We start from the raw sequence: 25,653 nt of genomic DNA on the forward strand, positions 1-25,653 counted from the left end.
GGAGAAATGCCTTTTTGAAGCCAAGCACACTGTACAGGGAGATGTTCTGAGAAAGGAAAGGGTTATTCATGGGTAGGTGGTACCTGTGCTCTGATCTTCGTGGCTAAAGTAAACTGCGAGCCTCTCTTGGTCTTTCAGAATAACTTCTCTGTCTCACCTTCTACATTTTTGTATTCCTCATTCCTGCTCTAGGCCATTGGACGCCCACACATGCCTGCCTACTGGTCTCTGGGATTTCATCTTTCCCGATGGGGTTATGGCAGCATTGAGACTTTAAAGAAAACTGTCGACCGCATGCACCACTATAATATCCCATATGTAAGTATGAGTTTTTCACTGTGTATGCTAATTTTACAATTGAGTGAGTGAATAAAATTATGATAGAGGAAAAATTATTATCCTACTGAGAGCATTGTAAAATAAGAGGATGTTCATAATCTTATGTAGAGGTTTTGCATATAATACATTTGTAATGCTTAAAAGAACATTTAAAGCAGGCTTTAAACATGAGTTTTAAGTGGTGCCCTTGGCTGTATGATAGGTGGTTCTAGTGTGGATTTACTGATATGCAGGATGAGGTGCTAGCATTTAAAAAATAAATTATGGTATGTCTGATGTGTATCACTGCCAGACAGCTGCTAAACTAGGACTTCTGCATTTCCATTTTCTCCATTGCTACCATGGAAATTTATAGGAGCTGAATTTGGCTTGACAGTTATTTACGGTTATTATAGAAAATCACTTAGGTTTCATTTCATATTATTTACCTTTTTGTTTTAGTGGTGCACTTTCATACATTCTGGTTTTCTGTATTAAATACTTCAATCATAGAATTGTTTGGGTTGGATGGAATCATTAAAGGTCATCTAGTCCAACCCCTCTACAGTAAGCATGAACATTTGTCACCAGATCAGGCTGCTCAGAGCCCTGTACAACCTGACTTTGAATGTTTCCAGGGATGGGGCATGGACCACTTCTCTGGGCAACCTGTTCCACTGTTTCACCAACCTCATTGTAAAAAAATTCTTTCTTATATCTAGTCTGAATCTATCCTGTAGTTTAAAAACATTACTCCTTGTCCTATTGCAACAGCTCCTACTAAAAAGTCTGTTCCCATCTTTCTTATAGACCTCCTATTTAAGTATTGAAAGGCCACAATAGGGTCTCACCCAGAGCCTTCTATTCATTAGGTTGAACAACCACAAGTGTCTCAGTCTTTTCACATAGAAGAGGTGTGCTGAGGTGCTTTTCCTCTGCTGAGAACTACAGAGCTGGGGGAAGCACTCATGTAATGTTTACTTTAAAAATGTTTAGGATGTCCAGCATCTTGATATTGACTACATGGATCGTCGCCTGGACTTCACCTATGATAAAGTGAATTATGCAGGTCTGCCAGAGTACCTCCAACAGCTGAAGAAGGAAGGAATGCACAATGTCATTATTCTGGTAAATTAATGATGTTGCTAATTATTTCTCCATTAATAAGATCTATTTGCAACATAGTGTTCATAGCAGTATCTAGGTGCAAATGCATGCATACTATTGCAGCAGATTTTCTGGTTTTGTCATTTGCTGAGAAGAGCTGAAGCACAATTTATCACAGATTTAATATTTAAATGTGTTGCATTTATCAGATATCAGATATCTTTTTATCAGCATCATCTCTGTACCATAACACTAATTCTCTTTCACTTTTTTCACTCAGTTATCAGAATTTTTTCCTATGCTCAGGGCTGAGTTGAGATAGGAGTTGAAAGCTGAGAACTGGTTTCATGCAATTCAGTGAATTTAATATGCACACAAAAATAGCTGAATAGTGGAAAATCTATTCATAACCACTCTGTAAAGCTAGTATCTACAACTCATGTTGTCTTATGCAAACTTTTAATCTAAATTAATGTAAGAGATTACATTAGTTTGATGTTAGTTAGCATGAAAATTTGTGGAAAATATTTGTTAATTCTGTGACCAAAATTGACATATGACCAAAGAACTTAATTTGTGCAGAAATGAAAATGGAAGTTTTCTATCTTCCCCCATGAATTTTTCCAACAAAGTTTTCTCTTTCTCTCCATCACTCCCTGTACATGTCCTTGTGCTGAAATTACTCCTCTCCCAACAGTTAAGCAAGTTCCACTGGTGGCAACAAAATTCAAGACCAGCCAGACTGAAATTTATTAATTAAAAAAATTAAATAACTTAGGAAATTAAATAAAAGTCCTTGGTAGAGGCATATGATAGATAGAGGCAGCAGGTGTTGCCAACAGGACCAAAAAATGCTTCAGGGATGGCTCAGGCTGAGCTGACCCAGGGGAAGGTAGAGCTCTACAGGGGAAGGTAGAGGAGACAGTTCCACAGAGTTCCTCTCAGCACTTTGTGCTGTAATTGCAGTCTTCTATTTTCCAGCCTAAATAGACAGCTTACACCTTTCATTTGGGTGCTATTATTCTTGTTTACCTCAAAGTGAAAATTTCTTATTGTTCTACTTTCTTTCTTGATATATTCATTTGAACAAGTGCATTCTCCCTCAGTCTTTTTTGCTAGGTTGAATGAGGTATTTTATTCTCCTTTTATTGGGTGAAGTCTTCAGATCTTCTTGTAGCAAGTCCCCCACATGTGCCCCAGTTTGAATGTGTTTGCCTGTGTAGCAGGTAACTGGAGTTCACAGTGCTACTGGTGACCCCATATAGTGTTTGGAGAATGGCAGGAAAATTTCCTTCTTTCTGCTAAAAATTTTCGTGTATGACAAAGCCCTGCATCATATTTACCTACATTGTATATCATAATTGTAAGGAGACCAGTTAATCTTACTGAATCATAATGGACAGACCACTAATGTCTGGGCCCTAAGTTGGTCCAGTCCTTTAAAATAAGTTCCATGTTCATCATCTTCTCTTGAGGGTCTTGCCAATAGCTTGTGTCACGGTTTAACACTGGCCTAGCAATTATACCAAATAACAGATGCTCTCCATTAATCCTCCTCCCAGATAAAAGACAGAGAGAGAATAAGGCAGAGAGACTTATGGGTTGGAAAGCAAACTACACAACCTTAATGGAACAGTAATGATAAATAGGAAAAATTACTAAATATATACAAATATACAGGAAAATTGACACCATGTTCCTCCCCCCCTTCCTCCCAATAACTCTCACGTCACCACTGAGGCTGCAGGGCAGCCCTGGGAAAGTCCAGGCTGGACTCCTGGAGTCGGCAGCAGTCAGGAGCTGGAGGCAGGAACACACAGATATGGACTAGCGCGGGTCAGGATCACAGGCAGATGAAGAGACAGAATCCTCCCAGGATGCCAAAGCAAACAGGAACAGGCAAAGAAAGAGAACCAGGAAGGGAAGGAAGGAAGGGATTTTACCCTTGTGATCCCTCAAATTTATACTGAGTATGACGTGTATGGGATGGAATACTCTGGTCAAATTTGGTCATCTATCTTGTCTGTTCCTCCCCAAAGGAGGGCTGCAGGTGTGACCTCTTTACTCCTTCTCTCCTTCCAGGGGGCAAAATGTTCCTCAGAACTGAGCAGTGTCCTTGGCTCTGCACACCAGTGTCAAGCTGTCACTACAAACATCGAGCGTTATCAGTCCTAGAAGCAGACACTGCCTGAGAAACTTGCTGTTAATTTCAGCAAGTGCAGCTACTTAGACGAGACTTAGCTGAAAGCAAAAGTACAAGACAGAAAATCACCTTTATCCTGGCCCAAACCAGGACAGCTTTTAGGAAGGGAGACAAAATAGCCTCCTTCAGTTGTGGCGGTATATCAGGTGTTTACTGGAGTCAAGACAGCCGAGAGCTACTGCAGCTTCCTCATCTAAAAATCACATTATCTTGTCAAATTGATAAAGTCAGAAGTGCATCCCTGTCCTTATTTTTCCTTACACATTTTTTTAAAGTGTAGCATATGACTGAGGGTGGACTAGCCAGCACATCAGATACCCATATCTGTGTTTTCTTTTTGAAATACAGTTATGAGGTTTGCTACTGTTCAGTCTGCTGGGTTTATGGGTTTTTTTGTTTGTTTGTTTTGTATTGTTGGGGTTTTTTTCTTTGGTTTTGTTTTTTATGTTTGGTTTGTTTGGATTTTTTGTTGTTGATTGGGGTTTTTTGTAGTTTCACTAAAAATATCTGCACTGTATTTATTATTGGACTAATCTTCACTTTGTTGTATTGTAATTGCATTCACTGCTAGGAATCTCAACAAACCCCACACAGCCTAAGTAAACACTTATTATATGAATAATTAATATAGCAGCCTATATGTATAGTGAATCTTGTTTGCCAGCCTTTTGTCATCAAAGATACATTGCCATGAAGGTCCCGATTCTTTCATAGCTGTTTATCATGAGAAGCTCCAGGTTGCAGCAGTGAAAACAGTTTCTATCACTGGAAGTCCAAGGCACAGAGTTTAAACAGGAACAGATTGCTAAGTCACTCTGATGGAGTGCAACTTCAAGACAAAAATAGTCCAAAATAAACTGGATACATCATTGTAAATAACTAACCAAGCAGTAGATTAGCACATGTGCTGTCAGGATTAAGATTTCTTTCCAGCTATGAGGCAGTTTAGGCTCCCTGTATCCTCAACACTGCTCTAAAAATTATGTAATCTCTTAAAGCTGTAACACTAAATACCACCTGCCTATTAAATGGTTTGTCTCAAAGCAGTTCCTGAGACATAAATGTATCAGCAGAATATTATGAGTTTGAGGTAGCTTTTCCCATGCATGCTCTTGCCCTTCAATAAATACATGGTGGTCCCCTCATGTTCATCAAAGTCAGTTCACTTCCAGTTGTGTTGCACTTGCTGCTGGGCAAGAAGCTACAGGCAAGAGTCACCATTTAGTGGGAGGATACGTTGTCTTCTTACTCATGAGTTTAACTTCAACAACATTTTAAAAGCCATCTCAGTTCCCCAGATGGTGCTTGCTAGAGCAGCACAAGGAGCTGTTGCGATATAAATCTAAATTCAGCTGTTTGGCAGATGCAAGGAATATACATTTCTTAATTCATGCAATGAGTCTCTTCAGCTCTGGTTCTTTAGATAAGCTTGTGGAAAACAACAAAAATCCAGTTTGTCGTTTTTTCTTTAAAAGCTAATGGGAGGTATAGGTTGCACTGGTAGTGAGGTTTTGTATTTTCACTTTATTGCATTTGTTGTAACTCAGTACTAGTGCTCTTTAATGAAGTAAAGCATTTTCATAAGTTGAGTCAGGACATGAAACAGTATGAAGGGCTTCATTACCAAGTGACAGCAAAGGCACACCAACCATGCTCAAGGCAAGTGCAAGTTGGATACTAAAAGAACAATTTTCTATTTAGATTCCCTTTGAGTAGTCACAGCAATGAGTGAGTTTCCCAAGTGTAGCAGGTTATTGCTTCCCTCATTCTAATTTTGGGAAATAGGCCCTGATTGCAGTCACTTAGTCACATGTAAAACCTCCAGTAAATAGATTTGGGCAAGATGGGTTCAATCCTCCTCATCTCAGGTCACTATGGTCACAAGCAAAGTGCAGACAATGACAGCCAGAAGCATTTACACCAGTAGCTTGCCTGAGGAAGGGAGCCTGAGCTTGAGTGTGCCACCACCACAGAGGTGGCTGGTGCCTCAACATCAGGGAGACCAGTCCCCACACTTGAATCCAACCCTGAGAGCCCCCTGTGACTATGACCACCTTGATGATAGCACAGAATAGCATGGAGACACCCATTACCAGAGCCTCTAAATACAGTCCTTCAGCACTTCTCTCTCCTGATCTCTTTCAGAGGCCACCACCATTTAAGGGAAATTTTGCCTAAGAGTGTCAGTACTTGGTCATCATTATTGCATTGAATAATGTTCATGCTTCAGCTGAGTCAGAACAAATATATTCTTTTGAAACAATGAAAGAAGTTCTAAAAGTAGCAATGACTACAGTGTGAAATTATAAACATTATTACTGAAGAGCAGCTTTAATGTAAGACCTTGTATACCTTCCATTAAATCACACTAATAATAGAAACATCTGGAAATGACATGAGTGACAAATTACTTAAAAGTCAATAGCAACATGCTCATGTTTCAAAATAATGCTTGATATCTTTAACATTTTAAAGTCCAGCTCTGTGGGCTGCAGAGGCTAAATTTCCAGAAGTGAGATTTTCTGGCTTTATTTCAAAATCTATGTTTGTGGCCCTAGATGAAAATGCAGTGGTCTGGATGAGTGCTGGGTGCTCCCAGGTCTCTGTGCAGTCAGCTGGAGTTAAGGATACTCAGCACCTACTCTCCAAGAGCTGCAAAAAAGATAGATGAGTTAGGGAAGATTTAACAGACATGAACTTCCTCCCCCACAAACAACCCATGAATGCACAGGAGGCTTTTGTTCTCTTTAGAACAATACTAAACCTGCATAATATATTGGATTTATGCACTCCAATAACCTTTCAGCTGAAGGAAACCAGAAGTTTGGATTAGGAGAAGCTAATTAAGATGACTTCTCCCAGCCTTTATGTCCCTTGAGAGGCGTCTTTTCCACATTTATGAGATAGTAACTGCAGATGGACAGTTTTCTCTTTTCCAAAGCTGAACTATTACACAAGTTAAAACTGTAACAGACAATTACACTCTTTATAAAGGTGATGCTGGAGATAGATATTTAACGTTGAACAGAATTTTGCTCTTAAGGCAGGGGCTCAGTGGGGGATTTTGGTTTTGAGGCATGGAAGAATATTCTTTCCTCATAAGGGCAATAGCTATCAGAGGGCTTACAGGTAAATCAGGTAATTCCTTTAGGTATTAAAATGATCTTTAAAACATGCCTTTAAAGAGATTTACCACTTGGAACAAGATTTTTTTGTTTGTAAGAAGTTTATTAGTTAGACTTTATCATATTTTACTTAAAGTTCATTTAAATTATTGCACAAGCTACAAGTGAAAGAAAGAATTGTTTCAGTAGTGTTTTCTTAATTTTATTTTGTAAATAAATACAATATAAAAAATAAATCCCTTAGAACCTGAGGGAATATTTGCTAAGAGAAAAGTAAAGAATTCGCTTCTAAAATGGCTGCAATCTTCCTCTCTTCTAAATAACACAAAACAGATAGCTGCTCCCAATTAGGGACATATTGCAAAGTGTACTTTTCTCCTTTTAGTCCCAGGTGACTGGTGAGCAGAGTTGATTGGTATCTCTTCATCCATTGGCATCTCAAAGTATTCCTAACCTTATTACTCTCTGGCATGGTTGGCCACTGTCCTCCCCCGGAGCAGATCAGGCTCCCTTTCAATGAGCTCATTCCCATCTTCAGACACCTTGGAAATTTTAATTATTCCAGGTTTAAGTGGCTGACACTGAGGCAGCTGGAGTCAGGATTACCTTAGAGGAAAGCCACAGGTGTCCAAGTGTGGGGATACCCAATGTTGCAGCCAGTGTGGCAGACCTTGGCAGAAGGTAAAAGGAAAATCTAGTACCTCTCTAAAACCATTTGAACACAGAATGTCTCATAAAAAATAAACACAAGGGTATTTAATAATTTCACATCACTTCTACCTTCTACAAGAAACACAACATATCTGTAATGAATTTCCTAAATTATTATCTGCTCTCAGTCAGTTCTCATTAAGTTTTAATGCTGTTTTCCTCTAATACTATTGCAATCCAAATTTTTCTAAAATATACAAATAGAAAGGTAACTGTTACTGTTGGGGTTTCAATAATGGAAGTGCAATCACTGCTTTCAGGACCCTTTCATAAGTAAGGACGAAGAACCAGGCACTTACAGACCTTATGATCTCGGAGAGGAAATGGGAGTCTGGGTGAACAACTCTGATGGTGTAACTCCTGCTGTTGGAAAGGTTGGTTCATTAAATTACCTAATGCATTTGGTGACTGCTGTTTCAAAGTGACAAAGCAGCTGTGTAACAGAAATGAGAAGATAACTGAGCATTATGCTTGTGAACTCTAGGCCTTGCCCCCTGGAGAGGCAGTGTTTCCCGACTACACCAACCCCAGGACAGTGGAGTGGTGGACCCAGATGTGCCTGGAGTTTAAGGATGTCCTTGACTATGACGGGATCTGGATTGTAGGTCTTATTATATTTGCCCTCCCTTCTTTTAAACAAAGAAAATAAGGCTTTTGACATGTGTCTTGCTCTCTTTATTAAAGGATATGAATGAACCATCCAATTTCTTAAACGGCCAGTATCCTGGATGTGCTGTTAACAATATCAATGACCCTCCTTTTGTCCCTCGTAAGTAGCATTTCCTTGGTAGTGGTTTTTTTGTGTGTTTTGTTTTAGTCCTGGATAGGCTATTTCTTAGAAGAAATTCCATCCTCTCATTTTCCATCTTTGTCTACCAGTTTTGTGCATTCAGTTACATATTTGTTCAATAATCCATTATTTCAGCTTTGGTGGAGTATCAAAAATAAGCCACTTCCCTCGTTCACTGGTGCTGCCATGTTACAAGACTAGAAAGGTGTCCTTCCATGCCACCTTCAGAGCAGCTGTTCTGCAGAAGATAAAGGGCAAGATACCTGTATCCTGCAACTCAACTATAGAACTATAGATTTATGGCATGTTTTTATGGAGTAACACTTCTGCCTTACCATCACCACTGCTAGTCCCAGGGATGGACAGTTTTTACCTTTTCCATAAACCATGACAAGGAAGGTGGCATCTCCCTAATGCCTTGATTCAATATCTTTTATTTCTCTTCGGAGAGAAATTTTCATTGCCTTACTAGGAATGGGCTAGAAATAAATTTAAGAATGTCCAAGCCTTTAGTAGACTAATAGGAATGGGAACACCTCTTCTAGTAGTCGAGTTCATGATATGATCAGGAAACCTTGAATACTTAAAGTTAGTGTCAGTGGTCCTGGCAAATAATCCAGCCAACATTTCCCCAGGAAAACCTGTCTGCCTGAGCAATGCTAATATGCAGGAGGAAGTTGATAGATAAATTATTTATTGACAGTGAATACTGTAAATATTTCCTTTTTCTCTCAGGCTGTTGTACTGTCATGTAAATTCTTCATTCAGTTCTTCTTAAATCTCATTTCTTTTCACTCTGAATACAAGAGAAATGTAAACATAAGAAAACCATGAGACAATATTATAAAAAAGATTGCAAATTACTGAAACCAGAAGCAGAGCTTTAAATTATGATTTTGATGTTTGCTCACTTTGTGAGGAAACTGTTGATTGTAACACAGAGGCCCTGTGGGTCTTGTCCTTGACAAAAGCCCAAGGTCTGAGGAGACCCTTCAACCTTTGCTTGGAGTCACCTCAACTTCTGTCAGCATTCAGAGCTGCAAAAAAAGGTGTGAGCCTTTGGGAAACATAGCCAAAATGGCAGAGATCCCTTCACCCTCATGAATACAGGACTGAGGGATTGACTCACAAAGAGGCTTCTGAGCCATGAAGCTGACTGAGCTTTGTGACAAGTTAGCATTGAATCTGGAGCCATTGCAGAGGAGTCTTAGAGACCTAGGTAGACTTAGAGACCTATGTATCATCATGATATGTAAGAATGATAAGGGATGCTGAAGACAGGTTAGTTTTGAGCCCAGTTTCTCTCTGTGACTTACTCCTTTTGCATGTATGCTTCTACTTCTTGCAACTCACAGTGTTGGTCTCCCTCCTGCAGATAGGAGACTAAGAATTTTTTCTGAGGTATAGTAGAGCTGTTTTCAACCAGTGTTCAAGGGCTTATATTTTTATATATATATATATATATATATATATATATTTATATTTCACTTTCTGGTAGCACTGTGCATGCCCTTGGCTGTCCAAGCCCTTAAGTGGTGTAGGCATGAGGTGAGACTTGGACTGCTTAGTCCCACAAGACAATCTTCCTGAGGTTGCAGGGTTTTGGGGTCTCACTTGTCTTAGGTGACTGAATCTGTGCAAGTCCCAGTCTTGGTACCTTAGGCTTTCTGTCAATGTAGCCTTCAGCCTTCTTATCTAAATTATAACCACAATTACACATACCCAGATGTCCTTCAAATCAGATTTCTATAAAACACTTTATACTGAAGATTAATAGGTAATTGTACAATAATCAGTGTTACTGAGGCAGAATACAAAATACTCTGAAAAAGAATGAAGCATGAAAATATGACTCAAGTGGCAGAATTTTATTTCATATCCCACTTTCATTTTAATGGTCTAATAATTAAGTGCCACTGGGACATTAGGTGTGACTTTCCCTAGAACCTTAGTGTCTTCTTCAAAGCCGTATCAGTCAAAGTTTCTTGGAAGTTGCCTATAAATTAAGTTATTTTAGATGCAGATCAGCCACACTGAAGTCTTTGTGTCTGAAGATCCAAATGCAAGGATTCCAGCTGTGCTGGCACAGTGCAGTAAAAGTTAACGGGGTTTCAGGTACAGGGAAATACACTTTGTAGTAGTGACCTGTAAACATACAGTAAAGTGCAATTAGTGAGATGCTTGCTCACAGAGAAATAATTACAACAGTGTGTGCACCTAATTAAGCATGCAAAAGAAGAATATTTGAGAATCTGCCGTCTTTTTTTGAGATGATTTTATAGCACTGTCAACCTCTAAAAATAAATGCATTGTATAAACCAAAGAACTGACCTGCTCAGTTCCTGCTGAATTTCATATAGCATTTTTATGGAGGTTACCCGCAGAGTATGGGAATCACATTTTTAGCACTTAATGGGCTTTGCCAGCATTTCCATAACACGGGATCAAAGACCAGGCAGCATCTGTGCAGCCAGTTTTTGCCTCATGTTGCCTCCTGGCTCAACTAAACTGGTGCCAAGACAGCAATGTCAAGGCTACCCCTGACTACTACAAAGAAAGGGCAAAAAGCTACTGCTGCCTCCACTAATGATAGAAAGAATCACCAGATAACACATTTGCATGTGAATATGCTCATTATAATCTATCCTTGCTCTCCTCTGTGAGGCCTATCAGGCCACAGCAGATGACACACAGTGGACTGCTGCACCTCGAGTTTTTCCCTCCCCTGGGCACCTCTGTCACTCCCCACCCATCCCTTGTGCTGCTGCTTTGGCCATGCTGTGTTCTGGAGGGAGAGGCCAGAGCTGAGCTTAGGTGTGAATTTTGCAGCTATGGGTCAGAATCGTGCTGCCTACCTACCTCTGTGGCTGCGTGGCAGGCATACTGAGATCTCTTGATTTCACACATCCATACAAGTTCCCTAGGCATCTGATTCTCTGGTTTGTTTGGTTTGGGGATTTCTGTAGTTTGCTTGGTTGTTTTTTTCTTTTTTTTTTTTCCTTTTCTTCCAACATTTTTGTTCTTAAGTAAAATTTGTCAAAACATAAAAGAATATGTAGCTGTATTCTTCATTCAGCAATGCAGAGGTTTTCTTTCTGGCTACTACTTATGTGATACTTGTAAAGATGTTTTGAATTATTGGACATGGAACTTGAAATTAACTAGCAGTGTTTACCCAGTCCTCTCATCCTCCTGAGGTCACACATGCCTGTCTGCAAGCAAGTATTCCTGGCTACATACTAACCTCTAACTAGTGTAGGTCCAGCACTTCTTCACTTTTTTCTCTTCCCAAATCCCTTGGTGTTTTCACCCCTAGATGAATAGAAACATAAAGAAATAACAGTGAGAAACAACTCACTGCTGAGTGACTGATACATAAAGATTTGAACTGTGATGTATATAATTTTACAGTGCTTTGTATAATTCTCAGAGATTTCTGGTGGCTCCCTGGATGACAAAACATTGTGTCCTGACTCCAAGACTTACCTGGGAGAACATTATAATACCCACTCTCTCTTTGGTTGGTCTGAAACAGCATCAACTTTCAAGTAAGTTTTCTAAGTATTTCTAAGCAGAATTCAGGTGACTGGAATACATTTTTAAAGCTGCTGATGTTACCTGGGGAACCTGTAATAGCATCTAATAAGAAACAGCCCCTTGCTTCATTTCAGTGTTTGACAGTTAGTGAGAAGTCTTTAAGAAAAGAGAATATTTGAAGAAGAAAAAGAATCTTTTCCACTTTCATTTTCCTTAGCTAGAATCAGGATTTACTTGTAGGACCCACCTCTTCAGCTTGTATAATTAGAGCAAGATGTTCCTGTCCTTTGTAAAAGCTGCTCATGTGCAGCTGCTGCACAAGCAGCCCTGTGAGGCATCAGCAGAATTTTTCATTACTGTGGCCCAAGCAGTGGAGTTTCTGTCACTGCCAGTGAAGGATCTGAACCAGCTCCCCTGACTGCTTTTGGAGCTGCCTGAGGCTCCTGGCAGGCAGCATTCTGCATTTTGTCTTGGGGCTCGGTCGGTCCATCAGGGCAGAGCTGCATTGCAGCACAGCTGCTATCGGCTACTGTAAAAATCATTTGGCAGCTGGGAAGCACTCAAAACCAGCTTATGCAAGCAGACTGTTGCTGTGAAACTGGAGTAAAGTGTAAAATAGCTTTAAACAAATGGGCAAATTATGCCTTTTCCAGCAGAGGTTGAGCTTAAACACAGGTAGCTTTAATACCATAGTGGAAGTGCCAAAGCAGGGGTCCTTGTGCTGGCTTATTTCAGAATGTACCACTCATTATCTGCAGTTGTATTGTGACAGCATCCAGAAAACATGGCTAAGTGATCCTACGTATGGTGGTGATGCACTTGTATTTTATACACCAAGCCTGGGGGATGGGAACTGCTGGGTAAAAGCCAGCAGCAGTTTGCCAGCTCTTGTAGTCCTGCCTGAAGAGCAATCCAGCTTTGAGAGGAGGAGCAGGAAGCTTGTGAACCCTAGACCTCCCTGGCCACCCAGCCCAGCTAGGACACACAGGATTTTGCATGGTCTTTGGGTCCCTATGCCTCATTCTCTGCAAAGATCCTCCCATCACTGCTCTCTCCACTGATTTGTCCTCTGCACACTGGGATCTGCATAGCTATACACTGCCTTGGTAACACTTCTTGAATAGAAGTGTTTTGGATTTGCCTGCCTTCTTGAGCTGCTTTTCTTGTTGTATTCAGGCTCTGCACCAGCAAAGCCAGTTGCATGAGAAAAAGCCTGTGAATTTAGCAGGAAAAGCTCCATGTGCCAGCACACCTGCCCCAACCCCCTCAGCATTAATGCTGTCCTGGCTGTGCTAACCAGGATCAGTGCCACTGGGATGGTTACTGCTGCACAGCTCCTTGCAGCCTCCCCCAAGGCTGTGAACCTTTCCCATTCCTGTGGTGCTTGCTTGCAGGTTTCCTTCCAAATAAACACATATTTTGATCACCAACTGTAGGGAGTCCCTCAAGGCTGGAGAACACCACCAAAAGCCTAAGCAGAGGTTGGATTTGGTACAAAGCTGGGAAACTTTGGTGAAGGACTTTTCATACATACTCATTTGAATTTCTCAAACACATTTCTTTACAAGGCTGGTTGTATCCCCTTCCTGCATTCACTCTTCACAAATAATATACTAAATTAAATTAGTGACAGGAATGTTTGGCAAATCAGCATCAGTTGCAGGATATTTGCTGAAAGCAAACGACAAGTTCATAATCATATAAAAACCAATTCTAAGTATTATTCTAATGCAGCCGGAGAATTGAAAATGTGTTAACTGATGCACGTCAAATGGTTTGAATTTGAATACATGAAGTATCAGCAATCAGCTTGTGCATACCTTAATGCCGAGAGTTATTTGCACATACTATTCTGTAAATAATTTCAGTCAACAAATACATTGTATTAGGACCTGTTTGGCAATGGTTTACAATAGACTGAAATTTATTCAATAATTACTTGTTGCAAATTGTTTCTGCAACTCAAGGTCATAGTTGAGTTGATCTAATGTTGCCCTCATTAGCACCTGGCTTTGTAAACAGAGCCAAAGACTTGTGCTGTACAGCCAGAGAGAGGACTCAAACTCAGGACGTACATGAAATGGCTCCAAAAAAACATTCATACAAACCACATGGAGTCTTGCACAGTTATTGGGCCCAGCAGTACTTGTACAACCCTGAACCAGCAGGTCCCACATGATTCCAGAATTGCACCTCTTGCTGCATATGGTCTAGAAGGTTAAGCTGTTCAGCCTTGCATGGCTGCTGTTGGATTTTTGCTACAGAAGCAAACATTGAAGCATTTCAAGGGCTCTGTGCCATTACAGAACCAAAACCAAATGATGACCATCAGGAACAGAGATGAAATTGCTCTTGATGAGATCTCATTAAAGAGAGAGAAAGAGGAGGAGGCAAATGGTAAACAACATGATCAATATTTCATGATAGGATTTTCCAGAGAATCTAAGTTATGTTGCTCAAATCATATTAAAACAGTCATATTTGAGTTCCTGTAATATATCATGTTGCAATATTGTTATGTGCAGAGATAATCCTGTGTTCATGAACTTTGTAATAGATTTGTTAATGAGGCATATTGCACTTCCTTGATTTTTATGGTGATGCAGCAAAATAATTTTCAAAAGGCAAGGAAAAAGTCATTACACCACTAATTCTGTAATGAAACCTCATATATCAAACAATGACAGGAAAAGAGAGGGAATACTACAAGCATGGAGTGACATTTTGAATAATTACATTTTAGTTTTCTATATTGATTATTTGTTTTTTAAAGCTGTTTGGATTTTTTTTTTTTTACTTTTAATTTCAGGGTATTAGAACTTTATTTGCCAATACAAATCTCAAAGTAAATCCTATGTTGAAAAAATTACATATTTTACTCTTTTTAGGAATGCATAGGATACAAAATAAAATATACTAATACAGAAAGGAAATTATGTTTCAGTTTTTTAGTTTGAGACACAAGGATAAATTTGTGTTAAACACAAATTATTTTTAGGAAGGCTAAAAATACCTAAAAATGAATTTGTTGTGAGTGAGATTTTTTTCTTTAGGCCACTGAATAAAACTTCCTGTTATTTGCAGCTTTTCAGTTGCATTTACACATGACTCACAATTATAACTGTCTCAAGAGTTAAACACCTTCTGAGGAAATAGTGCCTGGAAGCTCAGGTTGATCACAGGACTCTTTTGTTACCATTCTTACTCTGAGTTTTCTTGTTGCTTTCTTCTCAGTGCCATCCAGCAGGCAACTGGAAAGCGAGCATTTGTCTTGAGTCGATCAACATTCGTCGGCAGTGGGAAGCACGGGGGTCACTGGCTGGGTGACAACTTGTCTCAGTGGAAGGACATGCACCTGTCAATCATTGGAATCCTGGAATTCAACCTCTTTGGCATCCCCTATGTAAGTCCTTCAGGCAGTTGCTGGCACACAAACAATATCACTTTAAATTAACTCAGATGTTTTCTGAAATAAGCTGCTTGAGACGTCCAGCAGTAACAACCTCCACAGCATAAGGATCTGAAGATTAAAAAAAGCTAAATGTCATCAATCTTGGCTGGCTGAAGAGAAACAAAAATAGCACTGCTAGATTCAGATTAAATCACTTCATGCCATCCAAAACTGATCTCTTTATATTATGTATTCAATTACTGAAGTCCCTCCACATATTTCTGGATTTGAAAATTGGGCTGGAGAATTTGTAAAATTATTGAAATACAATCAGTGATGTTAAAGCTCTAGGAGATAGTATAATCTCTGTCTCCCCAAAATTCATGTCCCTATGGAGTATTCTTAAAAAGTCATCAGAAATAGATATCTCTTTCTGAAATGTTATTTTTCTAACAAACTTCTGTGCGTTCTCATTTTTAGGCTTCTCTCACCATCCCAAACATTTATCCAATGCTTTTATTTTTTCTTTAGATTGGTGCTGACATCTGTGGGTTTAGCCATAACACTACCTATGAACTCTGCTTGCGCTGGATGCAGCTTGGCTCTTTCTATCCATTTTCCAGAAACCACAATTCAGAGGAAAATATGGTAAGTAACTGGAGTTACACAAAGCTGTAGTCTATGATTACAGTGAGGATGACAGTGATTTGTAGTGCTTTCTCAGAAATGAACCTGCTGTTCTCAAGTAAACTGAAGAAGGAGGTGAAAAGGAATGCTGCACTGAGAGCAAGAATTACACAGGGAAGCATCAATTTTTCCCATCCATAATGTAAATATGACGTAGAAATGCTAAAAATATGCAGTATCTAGCATCTGAAAGCCATGCAGAAATGCATGCTTTGAATAACAGAAAATGGCCTTCCTGCACTGTAGGTGGGAATCTTACCTACTGAAGTCTAGGTTTTATTTAAGAGCCTGTGAGTATCAGCACATTTTCCTACTCCCTTGTTTACTTCATTCTTTGTTTCATTGCTTCTGTAACTATAATAGGTATTGCAGGAAGGGGAGAGGGGGCATTAAACATTTAAAAGCAAGTTTCAGACAAATGCCACACTCAGAAACTTCAGACAAATGTGAAAACTCCTAGGAGAGCCAGCAATAGTGACAGCATCAATAGCCATGAAGCAATAAAGAATAAAAAAGGCCAGTACACCCACAAGGAGGATAAAAAAGTGCAGTCTCAGTCCAGACCTGTGCCCTGGCTTTGATTTATCATAAAGTCCTTTCAAGACTTGTCTCAGATGGAAAGCAGTATCAGGCTGTTTCCAACTATGAACAGTGTAAAGGTCTTGCAGCCTAAGTACACTACTTACCTGCAGTGATGAAATGGTTCTACTTCAATACGTCTTTTTTTTTTTTTTCCTTTTTTGCCTTTTGTAAACTGATCAGTGCAATAGTGGAGGTCACATTATTAGCTAACCTTCAGTTTTCTTTGAAGTTGCATCATCCAAATGTTGCAACATTTACACTCCTAGAAAGATGTCTGTCTTTGCATGGATGTATGGTGGACATTCAGCAACTGGGCAAATGCAGGAATAGAGTTATAGGACTGTCATAAGGAGATCTCTGAGATATGCTGAGATATTTCTTTCTAGCGAAACAAATGTCTGCAAGGTATTAGGTGATGCTGTTGATAAATGTTTTGTAGTTACCTCTCCACTAAAATAAGAGATACCTTATCTAAATATGTTTACTTGGCTCTTTGAGCATACAAATGGGGTCTGACCTGGGTGACCGGGTATTAATCACATATGTACAATTTAATAAGCAAAAGAAGAGCAATGAGTACGTGATGGGAACTGCAACTCACTGTTGAGTGACTGACAGAAGGAACAAAAGATGCATTTTGTTTTAGTGGATTACTTAAATCCATTTTAAACACTGCATTCACTGAAAGAAACGAAAAAGTATTTTGAATGAGTCAGCATCATCTAAGAAGTCTTACTGTTTTTTTTGTGACTGTAGCCAACATTTGTACAGTGGCAGAATACTGTTAAAAATACAGTGCAATTTTGAAATAATAGATGGATTCTCTGGATCTCATAGCCAGCAAGGAATGCTATCAGTGACTGATTCTGATGTAAACATAATAATGGAGAAATTTAACTTAAATATTGAATTTAATTAGTATTAAGTTAGTGTTAAAATAAAATCTTAAATATCCACTTTGCCTAATCCATTGGGGATGTCAAATAGTTTAATTAATGTTTTTCCTGTCTGAAAAGCACTATATAATATAAAAAGCTTTGTTATTCCTGTTCCTTTTATGTTTCATTATCCTTGGAATTCATAAGGCACTCTCCAGTTTTAATGAGAAAACTGAATATTATGGGACAAATATGTGAAGGGGAGGGAACCCATGTGACTTGTTAGCTTGCTCAGATCAGCACTGGAGAAGGTCAAACAGAAGGAATGAAAGCAGATGTAAATCTTTCACGTATCAGCACTGCCCTGGGCTGTGTGCTTCACATCCCATTGCAGGGAAGGGTCAAGGTTGCCTTGAAGTGGATCAGAGGCAGTCAATGAGTGTAGACAGATTGCTTAAACCTGCCCTCTTGATGGTGGGACCCAGTAAGGATGCCTTCTCTCTCAGGAGAAGATTGCTGGCAGTGAGGAGGGGAGGGGCAGTGCTAAGGTGTGGGTTTCTCCTTGGTCAGGGCATCCTAAAATAGAGGGCAGAGGATGAGAAATCAAGTTTCTTTGTATGGATGAAATACTTTCCCACCACAGGCAGTGACTTCAATCACTCCTTTTGGCTTCAGCAGGGCCATGGATTTACTCTTACTTTTAAATAGATTTACCTTTATGTTCTTGGCAAATATGATTATGTTTTTGCCCTTGTTTTGCAGATTATCAGTCTTCCCTTTTTAATGTGTTTCACCTCTCCTGTTCTGAGAAGGCTTGTGTCTGCAGGGTAAATTAATTTCTAGAGACAGGGTGTCTATCCTCAAGCATAGACATGAAACCCCAGGTCCCCATCATGAGGTTAAGGGTGGCTGCAGACAGCTCTCATACACCACAGTGGGACCTGATCTCTCTGAACACACAGGAATTTTTTAAGTTGAAAAATTTTAAACAAATATTAGTGTGGTAATAACAGATGTTCTTGATACATCCTCCAGTTTGTAGATCAGTGCTTTTTCTTATTTAAACATTCACTGTCGTAGCATTATGTCAGCCAGAGCTCTCCTCAGGTTTGCACACAGGTTCTCTGTTGAATCAGAGGTCCCTAGTTATGATGCTCAGTAGAAATGAAAGCTTTTTTTTAACAGGAACAAGACCCAGCAGTGTTTGGAGACGAGTTTGCCAAGATAGCTCGTGCTACCCTTCGCATCAGATACTCCCTGCTGCCATACTTGTACACCTTGTTCTACGAGTCTCATGTTCATGGAAACACGGTGGTGCGGTCACTGATGCACGAGTGAGTTGGGAGTCTCCCCTTTTTTTATCATATTTTACTCACAAAAGTAGTTGAGCTTCTCTGTATAAACTAGTTGATATAAATTTGAGAATATTCAGAGTAATATCACTGCATGCTTTCTCTTAAAATGATCAGCTTTACAATGAAATCTAATCCGATTATATGCACAAAAATAACTCTTAATATATGCAATGGATTTTCATTAAAATACAACTTATATTTGTTTCCAAAAAAAAAACACTAAGTAAGGAGAATTCTGACAATTTATTGTCTTAGAAAAATTTCCAGTTCTTTTTTTATTTTTAAAATAAGAATCACATACCTGTATTTTCTGTATTTGAATGAAATCTACGAAATCTGTATTCTGGTCCAGAATGTCAAGGTAATTTCATTCAGAGAAGCCTCAATTTTCCAATCATCCACAGCATTTGCATTTTCCAATTTAGCACTTGCATCTGCATTCTATGTATAAAACCCACACCTGTGTCCACAAATTGCACAGAGAAAGCAGAGATAGAGATGTCTGAGTGTAAAAGCAGGTGCAAAACTGAGATTAATAAACACAGACTGAAAAAAAACCTGGAAAATATTATCTCAGATTTTTGGAACAACTTGTGTTTTCCTGTTTGGAAGAAGCAGGAACCAAAGTCAGGCTTCATTTCCCTCCAAGTATTTTTTTCAATTAGATTTTTACCCACTTTTGGTAAATTTTCTACTTCAGAATGCTTTATGTGAAGACTTGAGCAAAAGGAGAGCAAATAATGCATGTGAAAGGTTACTGCCCAAAGCTCTGACACAATTTAGCCTCATTGGTACAGGCTACATCCTGGACTGTTTAATGTTCTTTTTCCCTTTAGGTTAAAAACATTTTGGTTAAAGGGTAAGGCATTTTTTGCAAATTAAACTGAGATTACACTAAAGTGCAGACCATTTGAGTATGGAAAAGATATGCACAAAACCTGTTTTGCCTACTCAGCATAATGGCTGTTAAATTTTAAAAGTGACATTCTTCCCCTTACTGCTCTGCTACCTTATTTAACAGGTTTAAGGAGAAATTTTATAGGTACTTGTGCCTGAAAAGATACTATATGCTATTTCAAGTGCTTATTTTAGCTCTATTTTTTGCTCAATGAGATTTATGCTAATATTGGACTGGACTGAATTAACTTTGGCATTAATATTAGCATAATATTAGCTAATATTTTCTAATAAATAATTATTTAAGGATGTTAAAATTTCCTTTTTAACTGTTCACAACATACTTGTACTCTATTTGGGCCATATCTACATTATCAAATTTTCAAATTTGCTTTGGTTTGAATTGTAGAGCATTCTCAGGTGCACCAGCAGAGATTTCTGTTGAGTGAAACTGAGCTGAAAGGTGGTCATTTTCATTTTCATTAAAACATAACCTGTATTTTATGAGTTCACCAGCCTCACCATGAAAACAGCTCTGCCTGGGCAGGGAGTCTCCAAGCAATACCTAGTTCATATGGTCATTTCAGATTTTTTCATTTAATTTCAAACATTTAGGTGTTCATTTCAAATAATAAGAGCAACATCCCCGTAGATTCCTGTAAGCATTTTAGGTGTCTCTCAGGCTTTCACACAATGAAACAGAGGTGCCAGCAGCTCAACTGTCTGAAAAGACTGAGAGGTCGTGATCTATTTCTGGAAGGGAGAGCTCTGCCTGTTGGCTAAATGGGAAAAATAAGAGAGAAGAGAGGCCAACAGCTAACCATGGGAAGCATGTAAATGGAATTAAACACCTTTTGTAGATCACAGATATGGATTAATGGCTTATATATTCAAAGTGGGAAAGTTTCTTTATTTGCTGAATTTGTGCTTGTGGTTGCTCTAAGCACAAGAGAAAATAGTGCTGAGTTACACAGTCAGATGATTGTCTCCATGTGCAAATAAGATCAACTTCTCTTTTCTCACAATTTCTTGATCAATATTTTCTCCTGAAATCTCCCACAACAAATTATGTTGAATCAGTGTTATGGTCTTATTACAGCAAAATTAAAAATATGGGCAGACTGTTGAGATGACAAGAAAAACTAATGTTTTTTTATTTCAAAGTAATTCATAAAAAATATCACCCCACTTTAAATATTTACAAAGCAATATGTTGAAATCCAGTAATGATGAAGATTAAGCTGTCCAAAAGAGCTACTGGTTTCGACAGTAAAAGAAACTTTGAATTAGTTGGTTTCTTTCTTCAAAGCCTGAGACATGCCTTCAAAAATGTTTTTTCCTTAGTTCCAAGTACACTCCTAAAGCTGCAATATTCTAGAAATCCAGGCATGAAATAGATGTCTCTTTATTGCCAAGGTGCTTTTGCTCACTTGGAGCAATTACTGTAAGTCTGCAGGTATGTCTATGCCCCAAGCAGGCAGGGTGCTGGAGCAGGACGCTGACACTGGGTGCACAGCTCCAGCCCTGTTCTTAGGCAGGGGCAAAGTCAATTAAACACACACAGTTAATAATTTTTAAAGAAATAATTTGTACATCCTTAGAGAATAATGTACTAATATGCAACACCCAGTGTGAATTTCCCAAAAATTCACAATGATGGTCAGGGCAGCCCAACCACCATCTCTGACAAGACAGCAGGGCTGTTGGATAGGAAAGGGGGCAGAGGAACAGCACAAAACAGAAGGCACAAGGTAGCTTGATTTTAGGAGGGCTTGGGACACATTCCACCTGACATTCTTATAAGCTAACTAGGAAACAAGGATCCGTTTTGTGTTTCCTCAAAGACAGACTAACAAATGATTGAAAGCCTATTTAAATTCTCAAGGATTTAGCTGATGCATGGTAGAAGAGAGATCTCTTCCCTAGCTGGCAGGTGACGCCAGGCAAACAGGACTATAAGCACTCTGGAGGACATGATCACAATCCAAAATTATTTTAATGCATTGAATAAAATGGAATTAATTCTATCAGTTTTCATTCCATTCAGGACATGCAGCTTGAAAGCACAATATGTATGAACATTGCTTTCTGTTTGTCCTGCAAGATTTCTAATGTAAATTTGTGGAAGGTGCAGGAACCCAAATACAAGGATTTTCACAAGAACATTAAATCCTAGAGCACAGTATTGTTCCTCTGCATTTCCTCTCCTAGTCTTGGCCCTTTCACTGCTCTTTGGATCCCTCAATGAACTGTTAACCCACTGGACAGGAATTAAGTTAATTGTTTTCCCACCACTGCTATTTTGAAAAGAAATCAGTTCCAGCATTTTGAGAGGGTTCTGGTCTGCTCCAGTATCATAGGTGCTACTGTTTTTTCTGAATCTCTGTCCAGCTTTTGGCATTCCCTCAACCAGGAAAAATATTTGGCAGTGTCAAAGGATGTCTTGAGGAAGCAGATTTCTTGTTGCAGTGAGTAATATAAAAAATATTATACAAGTTGTATAATAATGTGAATTAACACCACATATTTCACTTTCAACACTAGATTTACCTCCAATAAGCAGACTCATGGAATAGATACAGCCTTCCTTTGGGGACCTGCTTTTATGATTGCTCCTGTTCTTGAAGAGGCAAGTACTGTAATTAAAAAATGCCATCATACTGGAATAAGAGAAATGAACTGTGCTTAGGGCATTGGATGACATTCAGGGCATGTTTGCTCATATTTGCCCATTTCTTCCCTCCACTGTCAAAGCTTGCAGAAGCTTTTCCGAGAAGCACAGACAGTACAGAGCTGCCCAGTGATTGAAGTGGGAGGATGAAAGTGAGGGCACAGCATCTCCTGGCTATTCCAAGAGACAAATGGATGTAAACAGGCTGGATGCTGGCCCTTGCCTGCTCCTGTTACTGTGCTGACAGCTCCCTCCAAGGACACACACAGAGCAGTAATTGTTGAGCTGGCAAGAAACGTGCTGATATTAAAGCAAACTGGTTTCCATATTACTACCCACCCACAGTGTTCTGAAACTGCAGCATCTCAGGGGCAGTGCTACGAGTTTCCCAGCATCACAGGCAAACCTGGTCATTATGGAAACAGTAATGACAACGTTAGCTGCTAATATAACAGGTATTAAAAAGCAGCATTTTCCTATGGCTGTGCTGGATATGGTACTGGAGTCAGTGCCCTCACTACTCAGCTGGAGCAAGGGTGAGTTTCTCTCCTTTCTCCACCACTGGCAGCACCAGGAAGGTGTATCTGAGCAGAGCCAAATATCTGCATGTGATGTAGCTAGAGCTGTTTCTGATCAGCACACTTCCAGAATACAATCTGATACATTTTCTAGACGTTGTTGAAAATCAAACATATAAACAGGCCACTGTGAGTCACCTTTTTTATGCAGCTCTTGTGCCTCTCTGAATTTAAAGGGAAATTCTTATTCCTGCATCTAAAAACCAACCTGACTCCACCGAGCTGCTTCACTTGTCTGTCCTTCATCTTCAGACTCCCCCACCTTTCTGACTACAAGGGGATATCACAGGGTTTCAGACCAGCAAGATGAAAGATGTGAGAGAAACCTTCCCACAAAGAGAGGGTGACAAACCAGGGGTGGATTCCTGTAGAGAAGTAAATGAAAGGGAGCATTATGAGGATATATAAAATGATAAAGGGGTTCCTAGTGTTTCTGGGGGGACTTCAGCAGAAAAGGAGGACAGAATGCCTGTGGCCTGATGGGAGATGGGGAGTGTTGGAGTCTGGGTCTTGCATGTGGCCAGAGCTTGTGGCAGCTACCAGAGCAGGGGCAGAGGTGGCCTGTAAGCCCCTCACCACAGCATTGCAGGCCACCAGTGACCACATCAAACTGCAGCATGGCACCTGTTTGTCTGGAGAAAATGAGTCAGGGACAGTTATCCCTTCCCCTTGGATGAGAGACAGCTTTTCCTTCAGTCCTTGGGTCCTAAGGTGTAAGCAAGTGAAACATCCATCAAAATCAAAAACAGAGAACTGTCTTACACACTATCTAGGGAGTCATGAAAGCAAGGCTCATCATTATCCAGATGGTGCTTACACACTTCTCTGTGACCAGGATATTCAGGTTTGTCATAATAATGAAGAGAAAATAAGGGGAGAGAGGGGCATATTGACTTTCTAGGGTTGGGTTTTTTTTTTTCAAGCTTTCAAGGCATTTTATAGATAAAGCCAACCATTACATTGCTAAACAGCTAGTGACATCTAAACAGACAGAGCAAACCAGCCCAGCCTTACTTAATGCAGCACTAGGACAGTGCCTGAAACACCCAGCAGTGACCACTGTGGGAGACAGGCTGCAGCACACCACACATTTTCAGGATAACAATTCTTGCATTCTAGTATGACATTTACATACTTTAAATTCTTACCCCTTTTGTTTGTTTATATACATACATATATATAAATCCCTAAAATGTCAAATGGTAACTTGCCTTAACTCTTCTCCACTTTTATTTTTTTATGCTTCACCTCCTCGCTGGGGTAAGCCTTTGGGGTAAACCATAACTCTGCAAAGAGGAAGAAATCTATGTTGAGAATAAAAATTAATGTTTATGAGAGTAAGCAACTTGTGACCAAAAAAAAAAAAATATTTTGCTTCCAACTTTTCCTGAAGTTATTAATTCATAGTGCTTTTAATATGATTTAGTCCCTGCAGCAATATGATAACTCACTGAATGCTGAAAAACAAAATACATAAACTGTGCAATTATATGCACATTATTCATCATTATTATTGTTATTTATCTGCAACTTTAAATTTTTGCCAAGAAGAAAAATATCTGTATACCCTTCTGCCAGCCCATGCTCTCTGCCTGTTTCTGCAACTGGAAGAGCACAAGAGGCACTGAGCAGTAATGTCCCCCTACTCCATCATCAGCTGTGAAGTCCTGTCTTGCAAAGGCTCCCTTAGACCTCACTGGGATTTTTCAGGTGTTGGAGAAGTGCACCTAGGCCAGTTACATTTGCAAGAAAATGAGCTATGTCCTAGACCAGAATCATCATATAACATTGACTCACCCCCTGGAAATGCAGTAAAACCCCCCAGATAGTATAGGCTCAGAAGTTTAACACCATAGATCAGCCAGCTGTCCACTGCTTGATAATAATTCAGCCATAATATCCTAGATTTGATGTTATTAGAATATTCAGCATACATCTCTCCATGCAAAATATAATAAATCTAATGTAATATCAGAAATAAAAAAAAAATTAATCACTTTATAACAATTACAGGGAGCAAGAACTGTGGATGTGTACTTCCCTGAAGCTCAGTGGTTTGACTACTATACTGTAAGTGTTTTTAAGATTCAGTTGCCAGCAATTTTACATAATTTGTAATATTACAGTTCCAACAAAATAACTTCTAGCAATGTTCAGCAGTATTTTTACCTTAGCATCTGTGTTTAAGAAAACTAAAGCACACCAAAAAAAATCTACAATTGCATAGCTTTTAGTTGCTTTTTATTTTCTATTTTTGGTTTATAAAGCTCTCTAAGACACAGAGAACTGAATTATCATGAGCAGCCTCAAGATTCATGCGACTGTCAAGACTTCCTTCTTTTTTCACTCCTCATTGTATGTTTTAATTCTTGTACTGGTACACTTCACTGCATAGAAACAGAGACAGAAACCTGAGTTGTGCTCCTGAGAACATGCTGCATTTTTGACAGAAGGCATACTTAGAGAGCACGGTGAGGCTCCCCTCTGAAAGATGGAGAACAATCTGCTCTGTAGAATATACCAACCTCTTCTGGTTTCAGGGTGCACAAGTTTTAACATTTCGACCACCATCCCCAGTACTGCATTTCCAAAAGTGCTCAGTTTCAGCCTAACTAAGCTATGCTACGATCTGCAGGGTAAGGACCTGAGCTGGCTTCAGCTGGAGTAATTAGGCTGATGCTAAGAGCTTTTGGAAATGTTAGCCCAGGAGCATCAGGCTGTTCTTAACTACCCTGAACAATGCTGGCAGGCATGTGGGCAGGATACAAAGGCTCTAAGGGGAAGTTCTGACTTGTGTTGGAAGAAATTTGGTCATTTTCAGTA

At 39.4% G+C, this 25,653-nt stretch overlaps 1 protein-coding gene across 1 annotated transcript in view; it reads left to right on the top strand.

Moving 5' to 3' along the window:
* LOC103527837 (sucrase-isomaltase, intestinal) overlaps positions 1-25,653 on the top strand; it is a 58,426-nt gene that overhangs the window by 24,790 nt on the left and 7,983 nt on the right. The window contains exons 8-18 of the mRNA XM_030469073.1: positions 193-318; positions 1,315-1,446; positions 7,725-7,838; positions 7,949-8,065; positions 8,149-8,233; positions 11,685-11,802; positions 15,026-15,194; positions 15,714-15,830; positions 18,515-18,663; positions 22,126-22,210; positions 24,844-24,900. Of these exons, the coding sequence (XP_030324933.1) occupies positions 193-318; positions 1,315-1,446; positions 7,725-7,838; positions 7,949-8,065; positions 8,149-8,233; positions 11,685-11,802; positions 15,026-15,194; positions 15,714-15,830; positions 18,515-18,663; positions 22,126-22,210; positions 24,844-24,900 (1,269 nt within the window). The remainder of the gene's footprint in view (positions 1-192; positions 319-1,314; positions 1,447-7,724; positions 7,839-7,948; positions 8,066-8,148; positions 8,234-11,684; positions 11,803-15,025; positions 15,195-15,713; positions 15,831-18,514; positions 18,664-22,125; positions 22,211-24,843; positions 24,901-25,653) is intronic.

Source organism: Calypte anna, chromosome 1, assembly GCF_003957555.1.
Source record: "Calypte anna isolate BGI_N300 chromosome 1, bCalAnn1_v1.p, whole genome shotgun sequence".
In the NCBI taxonomy this organism is placed as follows: Eukaryota; Metazoa; Chordata; class Aves; order Apodiformes; family Trochilidae; genus Calypte; species Calypte anna.